Below are 25,132 nucleotides of genomic sequence, written 5' to 3' on the forward strand. Positions count from 1 at the left end.
ACTACAACTCATTATTTTAGATTTTAAAATTTGTGAAATGCTTAATTTTTTTTTTCAAAACACTTTATAAGTTAAAAATGTTTCGTATGATCTTATTACATGAATGCATATTTTTATTTGTAGTATTTTTAATAAAAATATTTTCCTCCATAACCGATCGGTTGTTTCTTCATAAAACACCATAAGTAAACTTTTAATATTACAAATAAATTTTTAAAATTTTAAAAATATTCTCTAAATTTTATCAAACATATGATTTTTTTTAGAAAAAGGTTTTTTAAATTAAAAATGGTTTTTTAAACAGTGTAAAAATGGAGTCTAAGCTACTTACAATTTATTTTTTAAAATAAATATTTTTCATTAAATTAAAAAGTTATATTTTTATTTTAAAGAATAGAGGAATTGAAAATTTGTATCAACATGAACAAGTCTTACGTGCTTTTATTTTTATTTTTTATATTTCATATTGGATAGAAATTTTTTTTTTTTACTATCATATAAATATAGATGTTTAATTTTGTAGAGACATTTTAAGTCGTAAAAACTCATCTGGGTCTAATCGAAAAATAACTATATGTTTGTTATATTTTTATTATTTCATTTCTCTATTTTTTTTTATTATTTAGAAAATGTTTAAAAAAAATTAATTATTTTTTGTGACATTCAGTCCTCTTCGTTTTTTAAAAAAGTTTATATTTTATTTTTTACTTTTATTTTATTTTTATTTATTTTTAAAATTTTAAGTAATTATTTTATGAGAAAAAAAAGAAGAAAAGAAAATGAATCGAAAGTCATTCTCGAATCTCCAACCCAATCAGCAGTGTTGTTTCTATACCACCCCCCTCTCTCTCATGATTTCTCACAGTAAACTTTCTCTCTCCAGTTTCTCTCTCTAATAACGCCGTTTGAATCGGTCCAACTATTCACAGCAATCACAATACCCCCTTTTTATTTTCGTCTCTCTTTATTGTCATCCTTTTTTTCTCTCTAGGGTTTGTGAATTTTTTTGTTCTTCTCCATCATCACCCTCACCTTCTCTCTCTCTCTCTCTCTCTATCTATCTATCTCTGTTCATTGATGACGACTTCTGTGAAGAACAACTTCTTGCCTCCAGGCCTCGTCTCCAATCTGCAGGAGGTCCTGCTCAACAGAAAGGGCGGCAGCGAAAACGACCCCTCCAAGAGCAACGATGAATCCACCCAGCCCTCTTCTTCTGATGCTGTGGAGGCCAATTCGGATACCGAGTGTTCCAAGCCTGTTGTTCTGGTCACCAACGCCGATGGTATTGAAGCTCCGGGTCTGAATTTTCTGGTTGAAGCTCTGGTTCGTGACGGCCTCTGCAATGTCCACGTCTGCGCTCCTCAATCGTGGGTTCTCTTTAATTTTGCCAATTGTTGGGTTTTGTGTTGGTTTTTCGATGTGGGTATGTGGGGTTCTTTTCTTTTGTGGAAATCTGTCAGTTCATTTCGATTGCTTCCTCTGTTGGTTCTCTCACATCATGGGTTTTCTTTCAATTTTTCAAATTTTCAATTTTTCTTGGTTTTAGTTCTGTTCTGGTGTTGATTTACTAAAGTGGGTATGTGGGGATTTTTGTTGTGTAAAATCTGTGATTATTTTTGATTACTTTCCTTTTTTTTGTTGTGCTAGTTCTCTCACAATCCTGAGTTCCTTGCAGTTATGAATTTCCATTTTGGGGTTCTTGTTTTTTTTTTCCTTCCTGATTACAGGTTGTCGTTAATTTTGGTTGCTTTTGTTATGTGATTATTTTTTATGCCAATTTCCTGAAAGGGGTATTTTTAGTTCTTTGATTTATGTGGAATCTTGTGATTTTATTAATTTGGCATTGCTTTGGTTTAGGGACAAATCAGTGTCTGGTCATTCTGTGACACTACGAGAAACTGTTGCTGTGACTTCTGCTGAAATTAATGGGGCTACGGCCTATGAAGTTTCGGGTATAATTACATCTCTTTGCTTTCGATTCTTAATTTTGTCAGCACAAGTCTCCACAATCTGTGATTTAATTTTGTTGCAAGTATCATCATTAATCAAATTGAGCCATTTCTAAGTGTTAATTTTAAGCTAATCTTTTCTATGTTTGTAATATTTGTCAAAGCATAGAATTAAACTGAATTCACTGATATGTTAGTATAATTCACCTAATATGTTTATCGAAATCTTGCTTTTTGATGTGCATTTTGTGTTTGCCATCATATTGTTATAGTAATAGACTTTGATGTTGATTCTTGTACTCAGGAACTCCCGTGGATTGTGTCTCACTGGCTTTATCTGGGGCATTGTTTTCCTGGTCAAAGCCTTTGCTGGTATGAATTGACATGCTGTCACCAATAAGAATATTAGTGATTGTGTTATCCACCACTTGTTGAGGATTTATGTTTTCTTATTGTTCCAATGTTCAGGTGATTAGTGGAATCAATAGGGGTTCGTCTTGTGGTCATCATATGTAAGTGGTTTGTTGCCTTATTTCTGGATCTTCTTGTTTCTTTCTTGTCACTGCAGGGCAAGCCCTTTGTAACATATATCAATTTATGCAATCTCTTCCACTCAGTGTGTGAATTGAGTTGGTTTAGGGTGATTTGAAATTGATTTCTTCTTCTGGCCCTTGGTTGAAGGCTAAGATCATTTTTTCGCATGGGAACCATCCAGGTTTTACTCAGGTGTTGTTGCTGGAGCTAGAGAGGCATTGTTTTGCGGTGTGCCATCTATGTCGATATCACTGAATTGGTGAGCTGACAATGTTTAGTCATATGGAAGAATTCATTTCCGTTTGCTTTTTCACTGTTGGTATGTGTAACATATCGGTGTTACAATATTCTAGGAAGAAGGATGAAAGCCAAGAAAGTGATTTCAAGGATGCAGTCACTGTCTGCTTACCATTAATAAATGCAGCTATAAGAGATATAGAGAAGGGAGTTTTCCCCAAAAGTTGTTTGCTGAATATAGAAATTCCTGCCTCTCCTTTGACAAACAAGGTTTGTGTCTGTCAAGTAAAATTATAGTGCCTACTTTTCATGTATCATGTGTTGTTGATTATGATCATATTACCTTCTTTGCTAATAGCTAAAAACATCAGTTATTATTTCAATTTCCTGAGTGGTCTGAGGAGTTAAAAGGATTGAAGTTAAGAAATTCATGTTATATGCACCTGTAGTGGTGTTACATTATGATTAGTCATTTTTTAGAAAATATATCATATCACCTTCTTTGCTAATAGCTAAAAACATTAGTTATTATTTCAATTTCCTGAGTGGTCTGAGGAGTTAAAAGGATTGAAAATAAGAAATTCATGTTATATGCAACTGTAGTGGTGCTACATTGTAATTTTATTTTCTAATGAAATAGATATATGATAAGTATTATTAGTAGAGAAAAGCAGTTAATTTGTCTAAGTTTTCTTAGAATCTGCCTCCTCCCCCCCCCTCCCCTTCCCTTATATGGGGTGTTATTACTTTGTCCTAAAATATTAGGAATATCCTCAAAGTTAGAGCTGATGGATGCATTTTTTCCTCTAAAACAAACTCTTGTGAAGATGAAAATTTTCGACACTTAAAAACTAGAAACTGTCGCAGGTTGGTTCGTGGTTTGTTGCAAGTGAAGAACCTAATGTTTAGACATTGAGTGTCACCTAGTATGGGAGATCTGCACTTAATCTCGACAAAATTGTCCTCTTCTCTTGTATTTTGTTTAAAAATGGAACTACTAAAATGCAATGCTAGTTACCTAATGTTTCAGACATTGAGTGTCACCTAGTATGGGAGATCTACACTTATTCTCTGCAAAATTGTCCTCTTCTCTTGCATTTTGTTTAACAATGGAACTACTAAAATGCAATGCTAGTTCTTCTTCTTCTTCTTCATTCTCATTTGTTAGCGAATTGTTTTGGGAACTTGCCAAGACGATTTTTGTCTTCATTCTCATTTGTTAGCAAATTGTTTTGTGAACTTGCCAAGATGATTTTGAAGTGATGTTAAAGCATAGTTGCAATAGATTCCATATTATTTATTGTCTAAATATTCCAGATTCATGGAACCTTCAGTAAGAAACTGTTACTCTGGGTTTACTATAATGATGGATTTAGGCTATTTCTGTTGTTTCCGATGCTTAAGCTTGTGTTTTTCTAGAGTTGTTTATTGAAGGTACATGGTATCCGCATGACACTCAAGACTTTATGGGACATGGGTTTGAAATAAGGACCTATGTGTAGAAATGCGCATGTGTTGCTATGCAATGGAAAAAGAGGAAGGGGAAGGAAAAAGAAACGGTAGTACTGTTAGCATTGATCAGTTAGTTGATGGAGTCCAGCTATTGACTGAAGCTCATCAAACACCGATATTGCTTCAAACTATCGGATTTGGAAATATGATTCTGTATGATCTTGGTGTTACACTTTTACCATTATTGGAAGTTATAGAGGAAGGGTTGGTTAAAAACAATTCTTGGGTAAGGTGGCAAACTAGAAAATTCAGGAAATTTCATAGTGCAAAGTGATAGGTTCTCTTGTTCCTTCAGTCCTTTGTGACAGCATCTTCTTTTCATTATTCTGCATGTACTTGCTTTCACTCAGCAGATGTCCTTCTATTTTGTGGATATAATTAGCTGCATATGGCATGTACTTGTCTTCAGATTAATGCTCTATTTTGACATGGCTAACTGTACTATACCTCACTTAGGCACCTCATCGTTACTATGCCTATTTTTCATTTTGGTTAAGAACATTGGTTTTTTTTTTTTTTGGTTCATTCTTTCCTCATTCTTTACTCATACTTTTTTCTGTAATATTTGGCTGTATAGGGCTTCAAGTTGACCAAGCAAAGTCTCTGGAGATCTACTCCGAGCTGGCAAGCTGTTTCCACTAACAGGCATCCTGCAGGGTTCATGTCTAATCAACAAAGCTTGGGTATCCAGCTTGCACAACTCAGTCGAGATGCCTCTGCTGCTGTGAGTTGCTTTTCTAACTTGCATCCAATTTTGGTTTTATTTTTTGCAGTAACTTTTTGTTGTAGAAGGATTATAATCGCACCCTTTCAACATTCATTCTTAGACTCTATACCATTTTTGCTTTCAGGGAGCAGCTCGCCGTTTGACCACTCAAAGGAAGAATGTGGAAATTGTTGAATCAGTTGGAGTTGCAGGAAAAACTGATTTTAATCGTGTAAAGAAGTACTTCCGACTAGAGGTAAGAAAGGATGTGACTGCTAAAGGTCTGTTTGGATGCAATCCAAAAATTGTTTTTTACTGCCGTGATAATTATTTCTGTGGTCTTATCCAGAATATGGAAAAAGATGAACACACTTTAAGGTTGGGGCATTTAAATCAACCTGAAAACCTCAACTATGTCTTTTAACAAAAATATTTTTTCAGAAGAGGGGCCGGTTCTATATTTTTCATAAGAGAAGATGGCTTCTTCTTGCTAGGAATCTGAACAGTTAAGTTGCTTCTTGCTAGAAGCTATTATATGATTTTGGAAAAAGGTTCTTATGAAATTGAGCTAAAGCCATATTCCAGCAAAGTAGCTGACAAGTATTTTGAGAAGGGGAGAGCTCGAGTTTCCTAAAAATTTTTGCTTCTTTATGTGTTACTTTATTTTCTTAATGTGTGTGCTCTTATTCAGATAGCAGTTACAGTCTACTTTCCGCTCTTTTGTTTGTTTCATGTCGATTGATTTTAGCTGTTTTATCTACTGATGAACTAACTTTTGGCCATGGGGCATGCATCTATTTGCAGTTTGTTGACAAGGAGCAGGAAGGTTTGGACGAGGATCTAGATTTCAGAGCACTTGAAAATGGATTTGTAAGTTAGAAATCTCCTTTTCCCTTTTATTATTGGGTTATATATACGATATCTACACAGTATCTTTCCCTGAAAACTGGGAATCACTTATTGTTACCAAGATATCTAGGTAAAATCAGATTCACTCTACATTTCATGAGGAGTCTAGCGGACTCGATTACAATGCTGTTCATCCTGCATATTTAGGCTTGCCCAAAGTCGTTTTCCTTGGTTGCTGATTCTTATGTAACAACAGGTTGCAGTCACACCTCTATCTCTTTCTCAGCATAATGAGTCAGACATTCATACGACTGCCTCAGAATGGATGAACACTGCACTACAGCATGGGGAGCAATAAAGCTTTCCTGGACCAGCCTGAGCAGTGGCTTTGTACATTTGAGGAGCAGTTCAGTTGATGATTTTAATTAGCAAAATTCAAAATGTATGTCGATTCTGATTGGTGCTCTGTCCTGTTCTTTTCCTTATTTATTTCTTCGTTCTTTTCCCTCTTAACTCAGTTTTTTTCTTAATCTTCTATTTTTGTTATGGAGCAAATGCTTCCCATAATATGTTTGGCTGTTGTAACACGATCCGTCTTCTTTGTTTCTTGATACTGACAGAGTTGTGAGTTGGTCAGTCGGTCAGTCAGTCAGTCAGTTTGGAAGAACTGGGGTTGGGTTCTTTGCCCTCTAAAAAGAACAGAACATTGGATGGGGTGGGGCTTGTTTGTTTGTTTGGGTTGTAGTTGTTGATAGAGTATGTAATTGAAACTGGCCGGGTCTGATTTATTTGATCCAGAGCTTTGCTAGAAGGTTGTTGTTTCTTCTATCAGATATACCATGGAAAACATTCTCCTATTTTTATCCTCATATGGTGTGTTTGGAACTAAATATTATCAAAGGATTCTCTCCTTTTAACATTATTGCCTATGTTCTTTGGTTGCTTGGCCCTTGAATTTCTATTGCCTTTTATATTGGTTTGATCTTGGGGTATTTGGAAGTACTTTTGGAAAAAGTGCTTTTAGCTCATAATGTTTTTGTTGGTAGAACTTCTATCATACATGGATTTGTGAAGCATTTATTAATGTTTAGATTTTAAAAAAAATATAGATCTATTTTTTATCTTTGAAAATATTTTGAATTTAAGGTAGTGAATTTTCTTAATATCATAAATTTTTAAATAGTTTTTTAATTTTTTTTAATGTAAGTTTTTAAGTTTTTAAGTTTTACTTTGAGATACCTTTTGTAAAAGTTATAAAGATTTCATTTTTAACCATGTTTAATTTCACATTTAAAAAAAAAACATTAATGGAAGAATCCATATGAAAAAGGATATAAACAAAATATGAATGAAATAAATGTCAATAAAGCAATGAATTTGAGTTCCAAAATAATATTTTGCTTTTTATTTTTTAAAATTTGGTTTTAATTTGAATTGTATTATTTATTTTTTAATTTATGTTTAGTTGTTAATGTTGCATTCGAGGTGATTCAAGCCCAATTTTATAAAAATACTTTTAAAATTATTTTTAGATATATTTAATAATCCATATGACAGTTATTTTTGAAAAGTTTGATAAAATTGAAGAAATATTTAAAAAAAATCCGAAAAATCAATTATAATATTAAAAAAATCATTTGTAATGTTTTTTTTTTGGATATATACACCAACGATTCACATGTAGAGTATATTTGGTAGTGATTTTAGAAAATATTTTTAATCTTTTTAACACTTAAAATTTTTTATTATTTAAGTGTTATAAATATTAAAAATATTTTCTAAAATTACTCCCAAATACACTCTTAATAGAAGTATTGTTAAGTTCGAGTGATGTTATTTTTGCTTAAAGCATGAGCACTTAAATGAAGAAAGTGAAAAACTTTTAAGGAGAAAGCGGAGAATCTAAAACGGTGTCGTTTTGATGGCCAACAGCATTTATGCTCACAAGTCACAAATTCATGAAACGAAGAAAGTGAAAAACATGAGCCGTTTCTATGTGAGCAAATGGAGGTTAAAACTTAAAAGCAGAGAAAACGGAGAATCTAAAATGGTGTCGTTTTGATGGCCAACAGCATTTATGCTCACGAGTCATAATAAAACGCAGCTGTTCCCATGGTGAAGGCTCGGACCTCCCTCCATCTGCACGAAACCCTCGATGCCCAAACCCTAAAAGAGCACACTTTTTATTCCCTGTGACCTGCGTTTCTTCTTACCGGATGGTACACTCTCTCTCTCTGTATTCTGATGAATTTATATTTTTGGTCTGTGCGTGAGGATAGGGATGCAATACTGGGGTTTATGGGACTTATTGGTTAACAAGTTGGGATATGAGTTTTGAAGTGTATTGGGGTGTTTGGTGGCTGGGAAAAACTGAGGGGAAGGGAGGAAAGTAGTGTTATTTCCACATTAAATTAAGTGGGTGGCCCACTAACCTATTATTTAGCCAATTAAAATAAATCCACTATCTTTAAACTGTTATAGATATTTACCATTGATGGACTGGGTAAATTACAATAATCTTAATATTATTATTTGAGATAATTAACAGTTATTTCGATTGACACGTTCAGAACGGTTTTGAACGTGTATTCTTGGCCCTCTCCTCCTATCAATAAAAGACATATACAGAAACCCCTTCGTGTGTGTTTTTTCCATCAATTACAGAAAAATAACTCTGTGTATTAAGGTTTGATAAGGAGAAGAAGAATCAAGGATTTAAGATCTATAAGCTGAAGGGGAAATCTCTCATGGCTGCGTCTTCTTCAAACGGTATGTGATTTATTTATTAATTAAAGTTTTTATTATTATTTTATTATCAGAGACGAGTTTGAATCATAATGATCTGGATAATTGTATGTTAGTTTCCGTGTTAAATTCCATCAATTGGTATCAGAGCAAGGTTTTAAATTTAAATATTCAGATCATTGTTTTATAAAAGATTAGATTTTTTGAGATTTATCTTCCATTAATTCGTCTCACTAAATTACTAAAATAAAATAAAATAATAATAAAATTAAAGACCTGCTTCAACGCTGACTGGTGCCGGTGAGGGGTGCTGGTTTGACTTCAGCCATTGTTGACCATTTTAGGTGCCTTTGCTGGCCATTCTCACGCACCGTTTTTAGGTGCCTTTGCTGGCCATTTTCAGGCACCATTTTAGGTGCCTTTGCTGGCCATTTTCCGGCACCATTTCAGGCGCCTTTGCTGGCCATTTTCAGGCACCATTTCAGGCACCTTTGCTGGCCATTTTCAGGCACCATTTGAAGGCGCCATTGCTGGTCGTTTTTAGGCGCAATTGTTGGCCACTTTCAGGCGCCATTGTTGGCCGTTTTCTGGTGCCATTGTCGGCGCTGGTTGCAGGCACCATTGCGGTGCCATTGAAGGCGCCGTTTTCAGGCGCCACCTCCTGGTTGTAGGCGCCGTTGAAGGCGCCATTGCAGGCGCCATTGTCGGCGCTGGTTGCAGGCACCATTGCGGTGCCATTGAAGGCGCCGTTTTCAGGCGCCACCTCCTGGTTGCAGGCGCCGTTGAAGGCGCCATTGCCGGCGCCATTGAAGGCGCTGGTTGCAGGCACCATTGCCGATGCCATTGAGGGCGCTATTTGCAGGCGCTGTTGCCGTTTGCAGTGCTGTTTGAGGTGCGCTTCAGGCACCACTTACAGGCTCCGTTTCTCAGGCGCCATAATAGGCGCTGTTTTCTAGCTGATTGCAGATTAGATCTGACACTTTCAATATTCGTAAGGGAGCTTACTATTTTCTGGCACATCTCATACCCGTAGTACCGGGTCTTGACCACGTAATCAAAGGCTTTAAAAGGTCTCTGCAGTGGAATATTTTTTTTTTTTTTTTTTTATATGTGCACTAATTCAAAGATCTTAATTATCATTATTATATATGAGGAATGCAAGTATTAGCTTTAGTATAATCAATGAATGCAGATTTCTTTAATTTTATTATGATTGATTAATGAATCTGTTGATTATTAAAGATACTATATTATGATTGATTATTGAATCTGTTATAGATACTATTTCCTTGTTTTTTTTAACTCAAATAAAAGAATTAATTTCATCTTATGAATATTTTATCTAAAGACAATTTATAAATATATGGTTAACTAATTTGGATAGTTGCCAAAGTAACCTAAATTAGTGAGCCTTGTATTTATTGAATTGTATGAAAGAATAAAGGGAGACTTGTAAAATTCTTAATATTTTTCTTTATAATTAGGAGAATGAGACTAACCCAAAGGAGAGTCAATTTCTGCTAATTATTAATTAATGTTTTATTTTGTGTTGCTTAGAAAAGTAAAATGGATACCCAAAGGTAACATATAAATGACACAAAATAGTAAAGTGTTTTAAGCTCCCTTCAAGTGAACACTAGATATGTTAAAATTTACCCAAAGGAGAATTTTAATGATATCAATAGTTCATTGTTTTTATTTTATACTTGAAGCTTATTGTGAGCATTGTTATATTTTGTACAGTTCCCACTTCATTACACTCTCTTGCATCTGGAATGACTATTTTTGATGGGTCAAATTTTTCTGAATGGTATGAAAGGGTTCAATTCTCACTGGGTGTATTGGATCTTGACTTGGCTTTAATATCTGATAAACCTCCTGAAGCTACGGATGACAGTACTCCGGAGCAGGTGGAACAATCAAAAGCCTGGTCAAAATCAAACAGACTCAGTCTGATGTTTATGAGAATGACTATTGCCAATAATATCAAGACCTCTCTCCCTCAAACCGAGTTTGCCTCGGAATTTCTGAAATCTGTTAAGGAGCGCTTCAAACGCGCTGATAAGTCCCTTGCAGGCACATTGATGGCTGAATTGACCACCATGAAATATGATGGTCAGAAAGGTATTCAACAACATATTTTAAACATGACTGAAAAGGCTGCAAAGCTTAAGGCACTAGGTATGGGTATGGATGAGTCCTTCTTGGTACAGTTTGTCCTTAACTCACTTCCATCACAGTTTGCTCCATTCAAAATCCACTATAATACTAACAGTGATCAGTGGAACTTGAATGAGCTCACCAGTAAATGTATACAAGAGGAAGTGAGATTAAGACAAGAAGGACATAATCTTGCTTTTGCTGTAACTCATGGAGTCACGAAGAAGAAAGGAAAATTCAAAAAGGGAAAGAACTTTCCACCTAAGAAAAGCGGACCTGGGGAAGGTAGCCAGAGTCATGATGGAAAACTCACTGTAAGTTGCTACTTTTGTGGCAAGAAAGGGCATGTGAAGAAGGACTGTATCAAGCGCAAGGCTTGGTTCGAAAAGAGAGGTATAAATCTTTCTTTTGTATGTTATGAATCTAATCTTGCTGAAGTTCCTTCAAATACTTGGTGGATTGATTCTGGAGCCACAACTCATGTGACTAATTTAATGCAGGGATTCCTTACAACCAGGAAACCAAAGGAAAGTGAAAAGTTCCTCTATATGGGAAACCGTCTCAAGGTTGAAGTGGTAGCTGTTGGTACCTATCGCTTACTATTAGAGACGGGTCATCGGATGGATCTTTTAAACACTTTTTATGTACCTTCTATCTCTAGGAATTTAGTTGCCTTGTCTAAATTAGATGCTACTGGATATTCTGTTTTATTCAGTTCTGGACAATTAAGTTTGATGTTGAATTCTGTTACAGTTGGTTCTGGTATTTTATGTGATGGTTTATATAAAATTTCCTTGAATCATGAATTTGCACAAGCTTTGATAACCCTGCATTCAAATGTTGGTTCAAAACGTGACTTAATTAATGAAAATTCTTCAATCTTGTGGCACAGAAGACTAGGGCACATCTCTAGGGAAAGAATTGAAAGATTAGTGAAGGAAGGAATTTTACAAAATCTTGACTTCACTGATTTTCATGTATGCGTGGATTGCATAAAGGGAAAGCAAACTAAACGTACAAAGAAAGGTGCCACAAGAAGTAATGAGCTCCTTGAGATAATTCATACAGAGATTTGTGGACCACTCTCTGTTCCATGTTTCACAGGAGAGAAATATTTTATCACCTTTATAGATGATCTATCTCGTTATGGTTATGTTTATCTAATGCATGAAAAGTCTCAGGCCATTGACATCTTTGAGATGTTCATAACAGAGGTCGAGAGACAATTAGATAAAAAGATTAAAATTGTGAGATCAGATCGAGGCGGTGAATATTATGGCAGATATGATGAATCAGGACAAAATCCTGGTCCTTTTGCCAAATTCCTTGAAAAGCATGGCATTCGTGCTCAGTACACAATGCCTGGTACGCCACAGCAGAATGGTGTTGCTGAAAGGCGTAATCGCACATTAATGGAAATGGTTAGGAGTATGATGAGTTACTCTTCTGTACCTATTTCATTGTGGGGTGAAGCCTTAAAAACCGCAATGTATATCTTGAACAGAGTTCCTAGTAAGGCAGTTCCAAAAACTCCTTTCGAGTTATGGACTGGTAGGAAACCTAGCTTGAGACATATACATATATGGGGTTGTCCAGTGGAGGCAAGAATCTATAACCCACATGAGAAAAAGCTTGATTCAAGAACGGTATCTGGATATTTCATTGGCTATCAGGATAAATCGAAAGGGTACAGATTTTATTGTCCTAACCATAGTGTGAGAATAGTTGAAACCGGTAATGCCAGATTCCTAGAGAATGGCGAAATCAGTAGGAGTAATGAACCAAGAAAGGTAAATATTGAGGAGATAAGAGTGGATATCCCACCACCTTTTTTACCTCAAGAAATTATTGTTCCTCAACCTGTTCAACAAGTTGAGGATAATGAGCAAAATAATAGAGATGGTTCATTACCACTAGAAAATATTGCCATTGAAAATGTTGTAGAGCCACCACAACCGGCACCTTTGAGGAGATCTCAAAGAGAAAGGAGACCCGCCATTACAGATGATTATGTGGTGTATCTACAGGAATCTGATTTTGATATTGGGATAAGGAAGGATCCGGTTTCGTTTTCACAAGCCATGGAAAGTGATGATTCTAGTAAATGGATGGAAGCTATGAATGAAGAGTTGAAATCTATGGCCCATAATGGTGTCTGGGATCTCATCGAATTGCCTAATAATTGTAAACCCGTCGGCTGTAAATGGGTCTTTAAGACAAAGCGCGACGCTAAAGGCAATATCGAACGATTTAAGGCCAGACTTGTGGCCAAAGGTTTCACTCAAAAGGAAGGTATCGATTACAAAGATACCTTCTCTCCAGTTTCCAAGAAAGATTCGCTTAGAATCATCATGGCACTTGTAGCTCATTTTGATTTAGAGTTACATCAAATGGATGTGAAAACTGCATTCTTAAATGGGAATTTGGATGAAGATATCTATATGGAACAACCTGAAGGGTTCACAAAGAAAGGAAATGAACACCTAGTTTGCAAATTAAAGAAATCCATTTACGGTCTTAAACAAGCTTCCAGACAATGGTATATTAAGTTCAATAATACCATTACATCTTTCGGATTTAAAGAGAACATTGTTGATCAGTGTATATATCTGAAAGTTAGTAGGAGCAAGTTTATATTTCTGATACTGTATGTAGATGATATTTTGCTTGCCAGCAGTGATCTTGGTTTATTACGTGAAACCAAGGAATATCTCTCTAAAAACTTTCATATGGTTGATATGGGTGAGGCAAACTATGTTATTGGCATTGAGATCTTCAGGGATCAATCTCGAGGAGTGCTAGGTTTATCTCAGAAAGGATATATTGATCGGGTTTTAGAGAGATTTAATATGCAGTCATGTTCATCGGGTATTGCACCTATATTGAAAGGTGACAAATTAAGTAAAATGCAGTGCCCAAGGAATAACATTGAAAGAGAGCAAATGAAGAAAATTCCTTATGCATCAGCTGTGGGGAGTTTGATGTACGCTCAAACATGTACAAGACCGGATATCAGCTTTGCTGTAGGCATGTTAGGAAGATACCAAAGTGATCCAGGATTCGAACACTGGAAAGCTGCAAAGAAGGTGATGAGGTACTTACAAGGGACAAAGGATTATATGCTCACATATAAAAGATCAGAACAATTAGAGGTTGTTGGTTACTCGGATTCTGACTATGGTGGTTGTCTCGATAGCTTAAAGTCAACTTCAGGATTTGTCTTTATGCTAGCAAATGGGGCAATCTCGTGGAAGAGTGAAAAACAATCAATTACTGCTTCATCCACGATGGAGGTCGAGTTTGTTGCTTGTTTTGAAGCTTCAAGTCATGCTTTATGGTTGCGGAATTTTATCTCAGGGCTTGGTGTTGTCGACTCTATTGCTAAACCTTTGAGAATATATTGTGATAACACTGCAGCTGTTTTCTTCTCTAAGAATGGCAAATTTTCTAGTGGATCGAAACACATGGATTTAAAGTATTTAGTTGTTAAAGAAAGAGTCCAGAAACAACAAGTGTCAATTGAAAATATTAGGACCACACTTATGGTTGCTAATCCATTAACTAAAGGATTACCTCCAAAGGCATATTTGGAACATGTTATGAGGATGGGTCTTTTGAGTAATCCATAATGTGTATGATGATGAATGGTGGTTATGTAATTGACAATTTGCGCATTAAAATTGTTTCTGTTTATTCTTGTTTTCAATTATGGGTGCACATTTTATTGTTTGATAAACAAGAATTGTCCTGACAAGACAAATTACAGGGGCTATTTGGCATTAAGGACTGGGTCAGTAAGGGTTATTGATGTGTGGTGCATGGAAGGAAACATGACATTATGGTCATGTGACCGCCATGACTTGCATTTATGATCTAAATTGATTCAGTATTATGGCAAATGATTTTGGATGTATTGGCTAAGTTTATTGAAATCGTGATCACGTGTCAAATTTATTTTCCAGTATATATTTTATATATAAACTAAATATATATTATAGTTTTCATAATCGGTTTAGTGGGCCAAGTGGGAGAATGTTATTTCCACATTAAATTAAGTGGGTGGCCCACTAACCTATTATTTAGCCAATTAAAATAAATCCACTATCTTTAAACTGTTATAGATATTTACCATTGATGGACTGGGTAAATTACAATAATCTTAATATTATTATTTGAGATAATTAACAGTTATTTCGATTGACACGTTCAGAACGGTTTTGAACGTGTATTCTTGGCCCTCTCCTCCTATCAATAAAAGACATATACAGAAACCCCTTCGTGTGTGTTTTTTCCATCAATTACAGAAAAATAACTCTGTGTATTAAGGTTTGATAAGGAGAAGAAGAATCAAGGATTTAAGATCTATAAGCTGAAGGGGAAATCTCTCATGGCTGCGTCTTCTTCAAACGGTATGTGATTTATTTATTAATTAAAGTTTTTATTATTATTTTATTATCAGAGACGAGTTTGAATCATAATGATCTGGATAATTGTATGTTAGTTTCCGTGTTAAATTCCATCAAGTAGATCTTTTCATATTGATTTATGAATAAATTTTAAGGAAAAAGATAAATTCTTATTAATAAATTTTTTTGTATCGATTTATGCTCGTTTGGTTGTGCATCTTTTCATTTTTTTACGATATTTTTTATTCTAATTAAAAAGGTCAAAAAAATGTTTATAACATTCTTATATGAAAAGTGATAGTGAAACGTGTTTTGCTTATATAATAAATGGTGATAAAACATGTCAAGAAGTTATTAATTATGTATTAAATTTATAATTTTAATATTTATTTTCATCATAAATGGAAATTCACAATGTTAAAAAGTAAGCAAAAGTAATAAAACTTAGCTAAAAAAAAAAAGAAAAAAAGAGAGATGATTGTCTACGATGTTGGTCGTGTACCAACAATGTCTTTTCTAGTTAGCTTCTTACAAGGGAACGAGTTTACTTGCAACAAAGTGTGTTTGGATGGTTTTTTCGAGAACACTCCTCTGAATCTTAAGTTAATTTTTAGCAGATATGAACAATAAGTTCTTTTATATCTAAATTTGATGTTTAATGGTTGTAACATTTTATATATCTCTTTAATGCTTTAAATATCTATAATTCGTCTTGTGGATAACAATTTTTAGGCTTAAAATAAGGTGTTTATGCTCGTGGAGGCACTTGACGTAACGATTTGAAATATTTATTACTTGTATATTGAATATGGATGTTACTCAAATAGCCTTTTTTATCTAATTAATACTTGTACGAGAAAAGGCTTATATGATGCAATGATCACATGCATGAAAAAAAACCATGTAATATAAAAACATTTTCCTATTTTTATTTCCATATGGTGTGATTGAAAGTAAATATTATCAAAGGAATCTCTCCTATAACATCATTGCCTCTATTCTTTAGTTGTTTGGCCCTTGAATTTCTATTGCCTTATATGTTGGCTCGATCTCGGGCATTTGGAAGTGATTTTGGTAAAAGTGCTTATGGTTTTGTTGGTAGTACTTCCATCATATATGGATTTGTGAAGCATTTATTATTGTTTAGATATTAAAAAAAAAAAAATTGTTGGTGGTGTGTTGGATGAGTTTTGAGCCAAAATAAAATATTTTTACAAAATAAAATATTTTTAAAAAATAATTCCATAAAATAAATCTTCTTTCAAAATAATTTTCAAATTAATACACATCCATGTGAATTGAGATTTGATTTTTTTTTTGTCACAATATATAAAATTGTAGTTAATCACTATGACTTTAAATTTAAATTTTTTTTAAAAAAATTCAAAATCGGATTTACCAAATACAATTTTGTGACTTAGATACACACCAATTTGGAATTGTTTTGGTAAAAGGTTTATTTTGTGATTTTTTTTAAAAACAAATTATTTTAGTTCCAAACTCGGGTTTGAACACATTTTCTATTTTTTTTTGTTTTTAAAAATAAAAAATATAGATTTTCTTTTTATATTTGAAAATTATTTAATTTTTTTAAAAAAATTTAAGGTAGTAAATTTTGTTACATATCATAATTTTTTAAATAGTTTTTAAAAATGATTGCTTTTAAAATGTAAATTTTTAAGTTTTCCTTTTTAATTTATATTATAGTCTTTAATCAAAGGATAATTAGTATTTGAAAAGAAATGAAATATTTTTCATAAAAGTTATTAGGATTTCAGTTTTAACCATGATTAATTTCACTTTTTTTTTTTGAAAAAAAAAAAAAGCATTAACGGAAGAATCCATACGAAAAATGATCCAAAAACCATATGAATAAAATAAATATCAATGAAGTGATGGATTTGAGTTCCAAACTAATATTTTGCTTTCTATTTTAAAAAATCTGTTTTAATTTTAATTATATTTTTTATATTTATTTTTTTATAAATATAAATTTTTTAAAACCACTTTTAAAATTACTTTCACTCAAATGGTATTTGATAACTCAACTAAATAACTTAAAGTAACTTAATAATTTAATTTAAATAATTAAATAAATTAAGTATATTTGATAAAATAACTTAATTATAAGATTTAAAATAAAAAAAATATAATTTTAAGTAACAAGTAAAATCAATTAATTTATTATTAAGTCCATATCTTTATTTTATTTTTTTTACCTTTATTTATTCTAGTTATTTCCATTTTTTTTTTTATACTTCATAATATTTAAATTTTACCTTAATTTTATCAAATAATCTTAATATTTAAAGTAAGAATTAAGGAATAATTTTTAAGTCAATAATTTAAGTATAATTTAATTTAAAATTAAATTAAATAATTAAGTAATAAGTATTAAGTTTATATTTTGGGTGAAAACATGAGAAATTGAAAACATGAGCCGTTTCTATATAAACAAATGGAGGGTAAAACAGAGATAACGGAGAATATAAAACGGGGTCGTTTTGATGGCCAACGGCATTTATGCCCATAAGCCAGATGAAAGGCAATACAGCCCGGCCCGCCCTTAAAACGCTGCGTTTGGGATTTTCCTCTCACTGAGTCCCTTCCAAAGCCACCTTCCTCCGCGGCTCGGATTCAAAAATGGCCTCCAAAACCCTAATCCGTGCGGGAGCTTCGCTGATCAAGGGGTTATCGAATCGATCGCTTCTTCATCAGAATACTACCCCGAATCACCGCATTCTTCTATCCGGAAGCGTAGGAGTCACTCCGAAGCTGTTCCCATCTCTGGCGAAGCCTCAGCCCTCCCTCCATTTGCACGAAACCCTCGATTCCCAAATCCTAAAAGAGCTCGCTTTTGATTCTCAAGCATTGTTCTATCCCTGTGGCCTGCCTTCTCTGCGTTTTTTCTTACCGGATGGTACACTCTCTCTCTCTATTCTGATGAATTTTATTTGAATTTATATTTTGGTCTCTGCGTGAGGATAGGGATGAATAAATGGGGTTTATGGGACTTGTTGATTAACAATTTGGGTATGAGTTTTGTGTATTGGGGTGTTTGGTGGCTGGGAAAAACTGAGGAAAAGGGAGGAAAGTAGATGTTGTATCATGTATGATGATGGTTTTGGGAAATCATAATAGTTCTGGTATTTTTGTTTTATTACGGGTATTGATTGGAATGGGTTAATTACCAGGGTTTATGGGAATTGCTAATTATAATAGCTTGTTGATGATTCTTGAGTTTTACTGGATTTTTTGGTTGCTGAGAGGAATTAAAGGGTATAAAAAAATTCGATTAATTCTATTTGGGGTTGAAGTTTCAGCTTTTGTGTTGGATTTCTCATTAGTGTGTTCTAAGGACTGAATGGCTGTTTCTCGATTGCTTTTCCTCCCTGTTTTTTTTTTGCTTGGGAATGGGGTGTAATAGATGACTTCCCTTAGCCAGTCTTAAAGCCTAAAGGTGATATTTATTGCTCGAGGAACCCTCTTGACGTGGGCAGAGTTTGTATTGTAGGGCTAGTGCAAATGAACTATTTTTCCAAGAGATATATTATTATGTTGGAAAATTTTGTGAAAGATACCACTCCTACGCTCTTAACTTGTAACAGTTGGCATGTGTTAGCCATCATATATATATATATATATATATATATATACATCTTTGGCTTGTTGTCTTTCATTCTTTCCTTCTTGAGGGGATCTTCTCCTTCCACAAAGAGAAGATCTCGAGTATCAATCTTCTTCTAATTTAATAAATTTCCTCTATTACACATGGTTGCTAGAAATGTGTGGGTTTCATCAAGTGTGGTCTCCATCTGGTTCATGTATTTGTTTTCATTGTTGGGATTTGTAGTTTATAGGAATCTAAACTTTAAGGAACCCACACCCCCAAGAAGAGTCTAAAATGTCTTATAGAATGACTCGTTGACCATGATAAATTTGAGAACACTTATTTATGAATTGGAGTCCACAATTTTCATCTAGTACGCTTGGTTTGTGTAGAATTTTATTAGAAAGTTAAGATTTCATGCTTGAGTCGAAGATATAACTTCATCAGAATGAAATGGTGACCCATAAGAGTCTAAAAAGCCTAATGGTTGGAATAAGACTTTGCTTTTAGTTGACTGATTTTTCTTCAGAATTTCAGCATGATCTGTGTTTTGGGTTTGCTTGTATTTTTTGAGTAGCCTGTTCTCCCTGTCTTCTAGTCCTCCCTGCCCACTCTGACCCAATAAAATATATCATCTAGTAAGAGATCACTTAGGTTTGTAAGAGGCATGAGAACATGGAACTGTTCTTTTAGATTTTCCTTTGGAGGGACAAGATTCGATTCCTTATTCTATTTGCACAATCATCTATGAGTTTCTGGTTGATAATGTACTGGTTAATAATTTGGTTGAAGTGACTTGCAATCTTTACAAGTGTAGTTACCATGAATGATGAACAAGTATGTCAGCAGTCTGAGTCTCTGGGTTTTGTGAGTTTTTTGTGTGTACCACTTGATTTATCGGCCAGTGAGGGGTTCATTTTCTTGTATGTCCTCTTCAGAATCACACTCCTAACCTTTTAGGCAAGAGCTTGCAGCAGTATCAGCAGTAAGTTACAGACTGTTCTCTGTGCCATATTCTGAATTTTACTTAAACTGTTACTTTCACTCTGCAGGTGATTCATCAAGTGAACCGATGCTGTTGTTTCCTAAACGGACATACCAACCTAGTCACATCAAGCGTAAGAGGACACATGGATTCTTTGCTCGGTACATCTCTCTCATTCTTGCTCCTATGTTTAAATTCAGTTTGTATTTACTTGCTGTTAATCCGAGAAAAATGCCATTGCCCCAGCCTTACACACTTGTGCATGGTTTTTATATGAGTACTCAAGCACATAAGTCAGCTGTTGATTTCACATATTAGTGGTTAAGCTTATTCCTTGTAGAACCTTTTTATACTTTATCATGGTTAGTTTTCTTCTTGGCCAAAGTATATTTGACCAATTGTGATGGGATGCCACTAAGCTTCTTTATTGCTCCAAGTCTAGAACTAGCTTTGTTGCAACAGAAGCTGATGAGGTTGCCCATCATTTAGCTGCAATATTTTGCATTAAAGGCTAGATACTGTTCAGCATGGTCCTCCTCCTTTTTGGACCAAGGATCTATCTTCAGGCCCTGTTTCTGTGATGTATTTTTTATTATCTTAGATTTCACCCATATAAGAGCATGAAAAGTTAAAAAGTAGAAATGTGTAGATTTTACTTATGCAATCCTTTTAACCAAATGAGCAGGAAGGCAACCAAGGGCGGGCGGAGAGTCATTGCTCGCAGAGTAGCAAAGGGTCGTTCAAGAATAACCGTGTAGCATCTTCACCTCCATCCATTTTCTCTGATGCAATCAAAATCTAAAAGCTTGCCGACATCGTCAGCCTAAGCAAATATGGACTTTTATGTGGTGGCTCAGCCAACAGTAACTAGGAACTCTTTTAGGTCTTCCTGATTTGTGCTCTCATCACAGATTCTGCTCCTTTCATGTGTAAAACAACTAGTTATTCATAATGATGCAAAAGTGTGTGAATTTTGAATTGCTTCGTTGAATTAAGTAGCTTTTTTTTTTTAATTAATTAATTTATTATTAGTTTGAGCTGATCTGTTTCAAGAGCAATCAAAGTGTAATGTAGTTCTGGATTTGATGGTCCTGATCTTCTGAGTGTTTACAAAAATAAGCATGTTTCAGAATGACCGATGCTTGAACATGGCATTCATGCCTTTCATTTTCCAAATGGTTTCAAGCAGCAACTCTCCTTGTGATTCCTGGACTTGGTAAATTGGGTTAGGTTAATGTCCACTGGGACTAAACCAACCTATACCCAGCCAAAGCCACCCAAAATTTCAGCCTAGTACTCAGTGGAATAAAAACTAGGAATTTCCAGTCTAGCTTACAAAGCATGTACAATATTGTTCTATACACAAAAACGTAGAAAACTCAAATGTATACTTCTTGTTGAATGAAGCCATCAGTGATGGCTCAGGAAACCAGTAAGTCTTGGGTCTGATTCCTCTGAAATGTACCCATGGTTTGCTAGCAGTTTTATGATGAGGAAGGATTTGTCATGTAGCCCAAGTTCTACAGGATTAGGTAAAAAGAGAAATGTACCATCCATTTGGAGATTGGCATCAGCAATTGGAATATGTGGTGCCAACCCAGCAATGGGAATATGTGGTGCAAACTCTGAATTATATTTATGTAGGTCTGCCAGACTCTCCGGGGAAACATCAGCAATGATGCCACTTAGAACACTGTTGTTTTTCCATAACTTGTACAAGTGAAAATGGCTGTGGAATTGGATTTGAATTGGAACTGTCATCCATGTACTAGCCATTAAAGATGGTTTGGCTAAAAGGAAAGAGAAAAGGGCTCTGATTTCACCAGTGGGTTGAGAGAGTTACAGTGATCAAGCCCAGAGCTAGACCAGTGAAAACTTGAAGGAAACCAACATGAGTTTTTTAAGGTTGTAGACTGTAATAAAAGATACTAATTTTATAGAATTAGTTCTATCATTGTCATTTAGAATATCATTGATTCTTTGAATTACATAGGCCTCATATTAAAAAAAGAAAGAAAAAAAGATAAATAAATAATAAGTAAAAGATGATATAATGGTATATCCCGTAATTTTTTTAAATATCGTATTTTGTAAATGTTTTATTTGAATATAAAAAGGCTTAAATTTTAATTTTTTATCTAAAATATATGGTCTCATGGGTGTTATTGTGCTGATTTTTATTGAAATTCAGACACATTCAAGCTTTAAAAACCTAAAGAATATAATGAAAGTCCTTCAAATGAATTGAATTTTTTTGAAAATTTTTTGGCAGCCAAAAGTTGACTTTAAAGGGTGACATTTTCATTGTATGTTGTCCCCATATAGAGGTGTACTAGAGTGAGAGAGAGAGCTTGCAGGGGAAATCATAATGAAAGGGTGATGAAGTACTACTACAGTAGGAAAAAGAAGAAAGGTGATGATATCAGATGTAGAGAACTTTACTGAGAAGGAGAAAGGAGACATGAAATGAGATGAAATGAAATGAAATGAAATGCCTCTTGAATACATTATATGTAGTTAAGAAGCATACATGTGAAAAACCCTAACATCTTTTATGGAAGCCATTGCTCATTGAAGACCCTGAAACTAGCAACATTTAGGTTTTTTCCAATTGGAGTTGTTGCTCTTCCCCTCTTATATATGCAAACTCTAAAGAAGTAAATGCATTCTATCAAATGAATATAGATATGCACCCTCATCAAATACATTTATAATGGAAGAACAATTAGGCCAGTACCATGCTCTCTAGGGTTTCTTAGCAATGCCTCGATCGGTATCATGATGACGACGACAACGATGATGACGATAATGATTATGATTATTATTATTATTATGATGGTAATGATGATATGATGGCCTCGATGTAGTCGAAGTGGCTGATCGGCACGTGAGGGGCATGGGGATGAGAGCCTGATGGGAGACTTGGGAGTCTGGCGACTGGGTCTACTACTTCATGTGGAAAAGATGAAGATGGCAAGATTCTATCATTACCACTGATGGTTTCAGAGAGTTTTGGCATCATGGGGGCCATGGAAGGACTGTTGAAAGATGGTAAGGAAAAGTTGGGATTGATGGGCTTGGTTTCAATGTAAATGGGACCTACTTCATTGCCCAGCACATAATCTTCTTGATTGAGGTGAGGATGGCAGCCCCATGGCCATGTAGGGTCATACGAAGAAGGATCTGGCAGTGGTGGGGCAGGAGGGGGCTGAAAATGAACAAATTCAAGATTGTAATTTGCCAGATCAAACCCTGATTGTAGCATTGATGTTGGACTTGGGAGATAGAGCTGATGATCTTGAGGACTCGGGATCAAATTAGGGTTTCCATTCAGTGAGAAGAAGGCTTCAGGAGAAGCATTAGGGTTTGGGATATCAGGAAAGGTGGCCAAATCAGGAACACCATGAGAGACTAGCTTCTTCTTTATGCTTGAATTCCAAAAGTTCTTCACTTCATTATCTGTTCTCCCTGGTAAGTGCTTAGCTATCTGAGCCCATCTGCAGAAAGAAAAATAAGAAGATGAAAATCAGTCTTTGCATGGAAAGAAAGAATAAATCAGATATGAAGGCAAAATAGTTATCAAGTACCTGTTGCCTAGAATTCTATGGAGTTCAATGATGAGAGCAGCTTCTTGGGGAGAGAAGCTCCCACGTTTTAAGTCAGGTCTCAGGTAATTTATCCATCTCAGTCTGCAGCTCTTTCCACATCTCTGCAGACCTGCCACCATCAAGATTTAACCAGAAGAAAACAAAGAGAAAGCCATGAAAATATTGTGGGGTTAGCCTGCAAAAGTGATTAGAGAGAGAGAGAGAAAGAGAAAACTAAGGTAAAACCAAGAAAAGTTTGTGCAAAGGTAAAGAGGAAATCATGAAAAAAGTCCAAAAGTTTTAGAGAAGAGAGTGGAGAAAAAGAGAAAGAACAAAGAGAAAAAGCCTTGACATATTTAGGGGAGAGAGAGGGAGAGAAAGAGAGAGAGAAAGAAAGGAGAAAAAAAAAACCCATGAAACATTAATGGATTCTGAAAGAACCTACACCTCCAGAGGGAAGAAACAGTTACCTGCAAGTCTTGGAACTGAGCTCCAGCAGCCATGGCCATAGGAGGAAATGTAGTTGATGAGTTTCTCATCTTCCTCAGGTGACCACAGCCCCCTCTTCACCTTCTGTTTGTTGCAGCATGAGTGATGCCCCATCTCTCTCTCTCCCTCTCTCTCTCTCTCTCTCCGTGTGTCTCTCTCTCTCTCTCTCTCCGTGTGTCTCTCTCTCAAACAACCAATGCAGCCAACGCCAGCAACTGGGTCAGTCACACTTCTTCACCATACATCTCACACAAGCAAAAAATAAAAAAAAGTAAAAAAATTGAAAAAGAGAGAGATCAACATCATAGAAAACGGTCCCCAACTTTTAGCCTTAGGCGCCAGAGCTTTTCTTTTCATTCAGACCAAAAGAGAAAATGTGGAGGAAACTGGGGGAAAATTTGATGATGATATGAACTCAGAAGAAAAGAGTACACTGAGTGTTGTGAATTTAATGTGTGAGAGGGGCGTACCCTTTTGATGGCTCGGTTAGGGTTTTGTGGGCATATGGCCTAAAAGCTGCTCCATCCCTCTGCTGCCACTGCATGGCTTATAATGGATTCTTCCAAATCATCCCCCAATTGGCTCCTCCCACCATCCCACGTGTCACACATGCAACACTTGTGGGTCCCACCCCTCCGGTCCCACTTCGGTCGTATCGCCCCCAATCATCAGTCGACACATGGACACACCTCCACCCACTGGATGGTTGGGCCCAATGATATGATAGTATTTGTGATGATTGGGCATAAAGTCATCAGGTCCAACGGCCATGATTGCATCTAAACATTGGAGAAGGGATAAGGTGTGGAGCCACCCCCATATTGCAACTAATCCCAACCCTTGATTACTTGAGTATCATCATCATCACAGCAAGGAAAAAGGGCATATTCCTTGATAGGTTTGTGCTATGGCCCATGATTTGTCTGAAACGTGTAACAAAAATAGTTACAGAAGAAAGTGACCCTTTCTAAATTTTTGGTCTCCCTTTTTAACCAAAAGTTCACACCCACGATCAGATGTGAAATCTCAACATACCAGTCTCATCCTGTTTTAGTATTGTCTAGTAACTAAAAATTTTCACCTCCTTACCATATTTCCCCTATGTCAAATCTAAGAATTTACCAAGTAATGTATTTATCAATACATATAGATTTTTCTACGATGTAAAGCAAACTTTGGTTTTCGCTTCCCCGCATGGATCAAGAAGAGGGGGTGCATGTCAAATATCCAACTTCAAATGACATCTTTCAAGAATATTCCATGTGTACAATTCAAAAATACCGTAAGATGTTTGAAGTAATATAAATGACTAAGGGTAAGTCGAACAATCAGTCCTACAAGATATAACTTAATCGGTTTATAT

At 35.1% G+C, this 25,132-nt stretch overlaps 4 protein-coding genes across 5 annotated transcripts; 3 read left to right on the forward strand and 1 right to left on the reverse strand.

Moving 5' to 3' along the window:
* Positions 1-807: 807 nt before the first annotated feature.
* On the forward strand, positions 808-6,656 carry LOC100242981 (uncharacterized). Of its 2 annotated transcripts, XR_786537.3 has the most exons (11): positions 808-1,367; positions 1,858-1,952; positions 2,254-2,321; positions 2,418-2,461; positions 2,665-2,742; positions 2,837-2,990; positions 4,810-4,956; positions 5,084-5,194; positions 5,743-5,808; positions 6,044-6,229; positions 6,408-6,656. XR_786537.3 is itself a non-coding variant. In XM_002276906.5 (10 exons), exons 1-10 carry the CDS (start codon positions 1,078-1,080, stop codon positions 6,143-6,145), a joined length of 1,155 nt encoding a protein of 384 aa, XP_002276942.1. In that variant the 5' UTR covers positions 808-1,077; the 3' UTR covers positions 6,146-6,656. The 2 variants fall into 2 exon arrangements, 1 of the variants encoding a protein (XP_002276942.1); XM_002276906.5 differs by having other exon boundaries at positions 6,044-6,656.
* A 3,651-nt stretch (positions 6,657-10,307) lies between these two features.
* LOC132254350 (uncharacterized) lies at positions 10,308-10,756 on the forward strand. Its single transcript, XM_059739819.1, has 2 exons — positions 10,308-10,656; positions 10,746-10,756. Exons 1-2 carry the CDS (start codon positions 10,308-10,310, stop codon positions 10,754-10,756), a joined length of 360 nt encoding a protein of 119 aa, XP_059595802.1.
* A 6,837-nt stretch (positions 10,757-17,593) lies between these two features.
* On the forward strand, positions 17,594-20,684 carry LOC100265274 (uncharacterized). Its single transcript, XM_002276923.4, has 3 exons — positions 17,594-18,018; positions 19,761-19,854; positions 20,379-20,684. The coding sequence occupies exons 1-3, from the start codon at positions 17,742-17,744 to the stop codon at positions 20,449-20,451; spliced, it is 444 nt and encodes a 147-aa protein (XP_002276959.1). The 5' UTR covers positions 17,594-17,741; the 3' UTR covers positions 20,452-20,684.
* Positions 20,685-22,170: 1,486 nt separating this feature from the next.
* Positions 22,171-24,282, reverse strand: LOC100246422 (transcription factor MYB61). The gene is made up of 3 exons (XM_002274590.4): positions 23,751-24,282; positions 23,281-23,410; positions 22,171-23,190 (listed from the first exon to the last, which is right to left on the reverse strand). Exons 1-3 carry the CDS (start codon positions 23,881-23,883, stop codon positions 22,524-22,526), a joined length of 930 nt encoding a protein of 309 aa, XP_002274626.1. The 5' UTR covers positions 23,884-24,282; the 3' UTR covers positions 22,171-22,523.
* Positions 24,283-25,132: the final 850 nt, after the last annotated feature.

Source organism: Vitis vinifera, chromosome 9 (assembly GCF_030704535.1).
Source record: "Vitis vinifera cultivar Pinot Noir 40024 chromosome 9, ASM3070453v1".
In the NCBI taxonomy this organism is placed as follows: Eukaryota; Viridiplantae; Streptophyta; class Magnoliopsida; order Vitales; family Vitaceae; genus Vitis; species Vitis vinifera.

Coding starts and splice junctions, on each gene's coding strand:
- LOC100242981 (XM_002276906.5), top strand. CDS start 1,078: ATGACGACTTCTGTGAAGAACAACTTCTTGCCTCCAGGCCTCGTCTCC. Junction 1,368..1,857: donor CACGTCTGCGCTCCTCAATC/GTGGGTTCTCTT, acceptor GCTTTGGTTTAG/GGACAAATCAGTGTCTGGTC. Junction 2,743..2,836: donor ATGTCGATATCACTGAATTG/GTGAGCTGACAA, acceptor ACAATATTCTAG/GAAGAAGGATGAAAGCCAAG.
- LOC132254350 (XM_059739819.1), top strand. CDS start 10,308: ATGACTATTTTTGATGGGTCAAATTTTTCTGAATGGTATGAAAGGGTT.
- LOC100265274 (XM_002276923.4), top strand. CDS start 17,742: ATGGCCTCCAAAACCCTAATCCGTGCGGGAGCTTCGCTGATCAAGGGG. Junction 18,019..19,760: donor GCGTTTTTTCTTACCGGATG/GTACACTCTCTC, acceptor TTCACTCTGCAG/GTGATTCATCAAGTGAACCG. Junction 19,855..20,378: donor ACACATGGATTCTTTGCTCG/GTACATCTCTCT, acceptor CCAAATGAGCAG/GAAGGCAACCAAGGGCGGGC.
- LOC100246422 (XM_002274590.4), bottom strand. CDS start 23,883: ATGGGGCATCACTCATGCTGCAACAAACAGAAGGTGAAGAGGGGGCTG. Junction 23,411..23,750: donor CTCAGTTCCAAGACTTGCAG/GTAACTGTTTCT, acceptor TGATGGTGGCAG/GTCTGCAGAGATGTGGAAAG. Junction 23,191..23,280: donor CATAGAATTCTAGGCAACAG/GTACTTGATAAC, acceptor TTCTTTCTGCAG/ATGGGCTCAGATAGCTAAGC.